General features: G+C 55.0%; 1 protein-coding gene across 17 annotated transcripts in view; it reads left to right on the top strand.

Annotated features, from left to right (window-relative positions):
* RREB1 (ras responsive element binding protein 1) overlaps nucleotides 1-5415 on the top strand; it is a 190546-nt gene extending 185131 nt beyond the window's left edge. For 14 of the 17 annotated variants that reach the window (XM_023762740.1, XM_023762741.1, XM_023762736.1 and 11 more), the window contains 2 exons: nucleotides 57-875; nucleotides 2154-5415. In XM_023762740.1, the coding sequence (XP_023618508.1) occupies nucleotides 57-875; nucleotides 2154-2662 (1328 nt within the window). In that variant the 3' untranslated portion in view covers nucleotides 2663-5415. The remainder of the gene's footprint in view (nucleotides 1-56; nucleotides 876-2153) is intronic. The other 3 variants (XR_002831726.1, XR_002831727.1, XM_023762746.1) reach the window with 3 other exon arrangements.
* Nucleotides 5416-6000: the final 585 nt, after the last annotated feature.

A 6000-nucleotide genomic window follows, 5' to 3' on the forward strand; every position in this document is an offset into this window, starting at 1 on the left:
AGGGGCAGGTGAGGTGGCGTTTGGTTCAATCCATGCTCCTGTGCTTGTTCCCACAGACAGCCAATCGGACGTGGAGACATCAGCTGCAGGAGGCGAAGTGCTGGACCTCACCTCTCGGGAGAAAGAGCGGCCGCGGTCAGAGGGGGGCCCTGAGCCCAGTCAGGTCAGAGGAGAGGTCCCCGTGGAGGAGCTGACTCGGGGAGCCGCTGAGTCCATGGATGGGGAGGAGCAGGCAGCCGAGGAGAGCCTGGAGCCCGAGGAGAAGCGTGTGGAGGAGCGGGAGGAGGATGAAGAAGATGGCCCCGAGGAAGACACAGTCAGCAACAAGAGCCTGGACCTCAACCTCGCCAGCAAGCTGATGGGCTTCAAGCTGGCCGAGGGCGACTCCGGGGCTGTGGGCGGCGAGGGCTCAGCCCAGCAGGACCAGAAGCACACCTGCGACATCTGCGGCAAGAGCTTCAAGTTCCTTGGAACCCTGAGCCGCCACAGGAAGGCCCATGGCCACGAGGTGCCCAGGGAGGAAAGCCCGCTCCCTCAGGAGGGCCAGGGTGAGAGGGGGGCTGCTGAGGGGTCAGTGCCTCTGCCCGCTGCCCCCGCTCTGGAGCCAGAGGAGAAGCCCGAGCCCCCGGCCGAGGGGGAGGCCGTGTCAGAAGGCTCAGCAGAGAAGCAGAGCGAGGAGGCCGAGGGCACCTCCGACGGGGAGGGCACGGCCGAGAAGAAGTCCTCAGAGAAGAGTGACGATGACAAGAAGCCAAAGACAGACGCCTCCAGAAGTGTGTCCAGCAAGGCGGACAAGAGGAAGAAGGTCTGCACTGTGTGCAACAAGAGGTTCTGGTCTCTGCAGGACCTGACCCGGCACATGCGGTCCCACACGGGTAAGGGCAGGCCCGGCCTTGGCTGCTTTCAGGGAGGACCCGGTCCCAGGCCTGCGAAGGAGGCTGCCTCCTCAGGAGGAAGCCCTCCCCCGGAGCCAAAACAGAGGCGGAGGGCTAACAAGCCTGCTCGTGCCCTGTGAGCCCTGTAAACTAGGAATTTAACAAGCTGTTCCCTTAGCGCCCTAAGCGGATGGGCTCCTGCAGGGAGGCAGTGGAGTGGCCCCTCAGCAGTGCTGTCCTTGAAAGCACCTTGATCAGTCCCTCTGAGCCTCAGTCTTCCTGTCCCTAGAATGGGGGTGATGTCTGTCCCCTCAGATAAGTAGGGGAATATGCGTGCTGGGCGTTTGGGCCCGTGGTCTCATCAAGCCCTGAGCCTGGAAGGGGACTGCGGGGTGTGGCCTGGGACAGGCAGTAGGGACAGGTGCTCTGTTTGGAGGCACCTGGGTTTGTCTTTTTACTAACCTTCAGGTGGAAGGGGGCACCTTGGGGGCTTTTCCTGTCTGTCTGGGCTGCTGCATGGCCGTCCGGGTCTGCGCTGCACAGGCCCTTACTCCTGGGACTCACCGGCGGTTGAGGCTGCAAACCCCACAGCAGGGGCTGTTGTTTAGTAGGAAGGAGACCTGGATACACTCCTGAAGCCAAAAGATGCAAGCACATCGCCACCCCCTCCCCCCAGAGAACCCAACCCAGGCCCTGGTCTTCGTCTCGGCTTTCCTCCTCCCTCCCGGCCTGGCTGGCGGGGTGCACACCTCTGCTCCCCGCACACTGCCCCGCCTCATGCAGCCATTCTGCCCTGGCCTGGGGGGGGTTGGAGGCTCTGGGCTGGTCCTCCCAACAGAGAGATATTCTTGGGCTCCTGGCAGGTGGTGGTCTCAGCTGCTCACAGCCGGCTTGTGAGCTGAGAGAAGCCCCAGCTGCTGTGTATCAGAACACGGAGTGTCTCGTGCCTCTGACTTGGGAGGTGCCCTGTCCGTAGAGCCTCAGAAACGTGCCTGTCCCTGTGGGAGGTGCCACTGCTGTCCTCATGGGGCTCTGGTTCCCGGATCAGTGTGTGGAAACGGGGCTGAGGATGACGGGGAGGAATCCCGGGTGGCACCTGGCGCTCCTGTTTCCCCATTTTACCAACTCAGACGGATAAGAGGGTTTCCCTGTAAAGGAGGGCGTCCTGACCCTGCCACCCCCCCTCGCCTTCCCCTCGTGGCTGCTTTAGTGTGGAGCTGAGAGGTGGTTCCTGGTGGCCTTACCATTAACAAACACTTCTTTCCCTCATTGCTCCAGGAGAAAGGCCGTACAAATGTCAGACCTGTGAGCGAACCTTCACCTTGAAACACAGCCTGGTTCGCCACCAGCGTGTCCACCAGAAGGCCAGGCACGCCAAACACCACGGGAAGGACAGTGACAAGGACGAGCGGGGTGAGGAGGACAGCGAGAGCGAGTCCACCCACAGCGGCAACAACCCCGTCTCGGAGAACGAGGCGGACGCGGCTGTGCTGGCCAGCAACCACGTGGCCGTCACCCGGAGCCGGAAGGAGAGCCAGGCCAAGGATGCCGGCCACAGGGAGGACAGGGCCGCGGGCCGGACGGCTGGCGCCGGGCAGGCCGAGGCCGGCAGGAGTGCTCCCAAGGCCGCTCCCCCGGGCAGCCCCACGGAGCAGGCGCCTCAGGGTGACCCTGACCCAGAGAGCCCGGTGGCCCTTGTGCAAGACCTGCTGGAGCTGAACGGCAAGAGGCCCGCCCACCCCATCCTGGCCGCCGAGGCTGCCTCGCCGCTGCTGGGAGTGGAATGACGGCTCCTCCTGCCCCCAGCACACCGACAAGGCCCGCAGAACCGTGTCCTGAGTGTTTCATGAGGTTTCCTCAGTGCCTGTCAGCTGTTGGAGAGGGAGACGAGGAGGAAGGGCCGTCTCTCGGTGCCATAGCCTTAACCACGCGCCCGTGCGGGAGAGCAGCACGGACGATTCGAGTGCCTTAACTACTTACCAGTCCTCAGTGTCGTCCTGGGTGTTGTGTTGTCCCAAAATGACTTTAAAAACAAAGCAAATATTTTAATGAATTATTGGAGAGGACCTTTTCATTTAAGCATTAACATTACTTCTGTGTTGGTGTGTGTGAGCTTGTTCTTGCGAATCTGATCGTAGCATTTGTTCTGTGAGCTGGAAACAGAAGAAAAACATGCCCTTGGATACCCATAGCCAATAACTGGAAGAAAATGATGTGAATTTTCATGTAAATTACCAGAGGAAATATGGATGAGATGCTCATTTCTCATATAGACCTTTTTTTTTTTGTCTGCTATATGGTGGAGCTGTAATTTGGTCCTCGATATTGAGGATGTGGTGGATGGAGGTTTCCAGTTTGGTTCAAGCCAAAACCAGGACAGATTCTAGCTTCAACCTCATACGTGTTTTGCTCTTTCAGCATTAGACATGCTAGTTCCTGTTCAAGTTCCAAGACATTTGTTCTTAACTTACAGAGAAGAGTTACCATGGCAACTTAATCTATGGAGAACATACACAGGTGTCATGTATCTGATTTCCCCCTTTCGGTATATATATTATTAATATTATTATTATTATTATTTTTAGTTCATCAGTTTGCTGGTCTCTGCAATAAGCAGAAACAAATGGGCAATATTTGTCCTGGAGACCTGGGTGCCCCAGGTCCTCGTGTAAGCGTCTGCCTGCAGCTTTCCTTGCCACCCTCGGGTGGGAGCTGTTCTACTGTACTCAGACAAGCCTTTCTTCCGGACTGCAGCGCCCGCAGGTCCTCCCGCACGCGGCCGAGGAGCAGCTCAGGGGAGAGAGGGTGCGTGCACCCGGCTCCTGAGAAAGCAGGCGGTGAGGACCCACTCACCGGTCTTCTGCCACACCCCGCCAGGCCGCCCCTCGTGTGCTACTGTCATTTGCAAGGCGAGGAAATACTACTGGTAATAAAACTGCACGTGCAAGATTGAAGATGAGAAATTGATTTATATTGACCTTCCTGCGATTTGGGATTGGTGCTTGAAGATAGACTTGTTTCCAGTTTCTGAAATAAACTGAACCCCTGGGTGCAAAAAGGCAGGATTCTTTTTTTTTTTTTTTTTTTTTTTTTTTTTTTGGTAGAGCATCCAAAGCAGGCAATACACTTCCTACTGTAGCTGAGCCCTGCTCCGGCTCAGCATCCTGACCTCCACGGGACCCCGAGGACACCCGAGGCCTAGCGCTGGGCTCCTGCGCTGCTCCACCCCTCACATCCTCGTGCCTTAGCCCAGGGAGCCCCTGCCCTGCCGCCCTCCCAGGACCCTCCTCCACACTCAGTGTAAGTGTGCAGACAGGCACACAGACCCCTTCCTCACCAGTTTCTGGCGGCCAAAATCCAACCATCCAGACTTCAAAGGAAGCTATGTGTTCTTGAAATAACGAAAGTGGTATCTTTGCATGTGAAAGGAAAAAAGTTGAGGTATATATAATTCTTAACTGTATTAGGGATGTATGAACCAGTTTCAGAACAAGGTTTCATTTGCTCTAGGTGAAGACACGTCAGAGCCGATGGTCCCATTTCACTGCGCACCTGGTGGGGCCTGCTTAGTTAAACCAGTTCATGCATCCCTTCATTCTTTATGATGATTGTTGTTATTTTCATTGTTATTATTATTTGGGGTTTCTAGTGTTTTCTTTTCCTTTGCAACTCTCCACACTAAAACTCCCAGCATGTGGAGAGACCGTGACACAGTAGGCTGCAGCGAGAGGCCGCAGAGCGCAGAGCGAGGCGCCACGCTGTGCCGCTCGCAGGAATCACGATCGATTTAAAGCTTTATTTAGCCGCCTCTGCGCCCTGTAGTCAGTATGGTCTTGCCACGTTTTATTAGTGAGGTTGAGAAATGGATTATTTGTTTGTTCTGCCCCTCCCCCAATATTAAACTGTGAAATTTGTGATTTGTTTAAACTCTGGGTGAATCATAGCTTAGTTTGCATGTCCAGCTAATTTGTTTCTATTCATTTTGTTTGATTCTCTTTCTCCTCTCAGGGCTTTTACAAAAAAATATATATATATGGATCTTCTGAAAAGTTTTTTGAGGTGCAAGTTTTTCTGTTTTTCTCTTTGATTTGTGGACACAATGCTGAGATTCAATCACTACATGAACCTCTGGCTGTGAAAAACAACAAAACCCCGGAGGGCTGCTTTCCCAGCGGCCGGGGGAGCTCTGTGGCAGTCGGATGATTCGTCCTACCTTCAACCCTCTGTCCGCCCTTTTCTCCTCTCTTCTCTTCAAGAAGGAAGTGATCCTAGTGATTTCAGCCCATGCATTACACAGGAAACAATAATAAATGTAGAGTTCATATTTTTCTAAAGGGAACTTAAAAACTGCTGCTACATGTTATGTGCAAAACTGGTTTATGCCACATGAACAGAATCACAAGATTAGTTTTGGTACTTTTGTTCCTCTTTGTATTCAGTTGTATAATACTTCCAAATTCAAAATGAGAAGAAACGCTGTTCTGTATCAAACCATCTAAGCAATAAATGTCATATTTTAAAAACGACAGATTGCTGGCCACACAGTTGTCCTGTGATTTGCTGTAACCCTGTCAGTTTGTCCTGCTTCCGGTACCTGGTGGCCCTGGAGCTCAGTTGTGGGGCGGCCTGGGTGACAGAGTCCGGAGGAGCCGCTGCTGATGTGACTTAATCCCCAGGGCACGTGGCCCCTCCCAGGCCAGGGGCTGCCCGGTGGTTTAGCAACAGCTAAGGCTGGGGACTCTGTTTTCTGGACAGCGACTCCTGAGACGGGCGCTGTGCCTTTTCCTTCTCTCGCCAGGGACAAGGGAGCCAGTCACCCCTGGGTGGGGGAGGGCCCTTTGTTCAAGGGAGGGGCTGGACGGCGTGATCCCAGGCCTTGGGGACCGCAGGTCCGAAGGTCTGTCCTTAAAGCAGCGTGGAGTAGGCAGAGTCCTGAATGTTCTCAGCCCCGAGCTGTTCTCACAGCAACTGTGGAGGAAGCTAATTGTAGAGGATGTTTCAATGCACTGACCACGCTGGGCCCTGAGGGCCGGTCACAGCAGGATGAGAGCTGCAGGGCTTCCTCTGCTGGGCCTGCTGCCCCTAACACACACCAGCCACACACACAGCCCCACATACACAGCCC

The sequence above is a fragment of the Myotis lucifugus genome, unplaced genomic scaffold (genome assembly GCF_000147115.1).
Source record: "Myotis lucifugus unplaced genomic scaffold, Myoluc2.0 scaffold_259, whole genome shotgun sequence".
In the NCBI taxonomy this organism is placed as follows: domain Eukaryota; kingdom Metazoa; phylum Chordata; class Mammalia; order Chiroptera; family Vespertilionidae; genus Myotis; species Myotis lucifugus.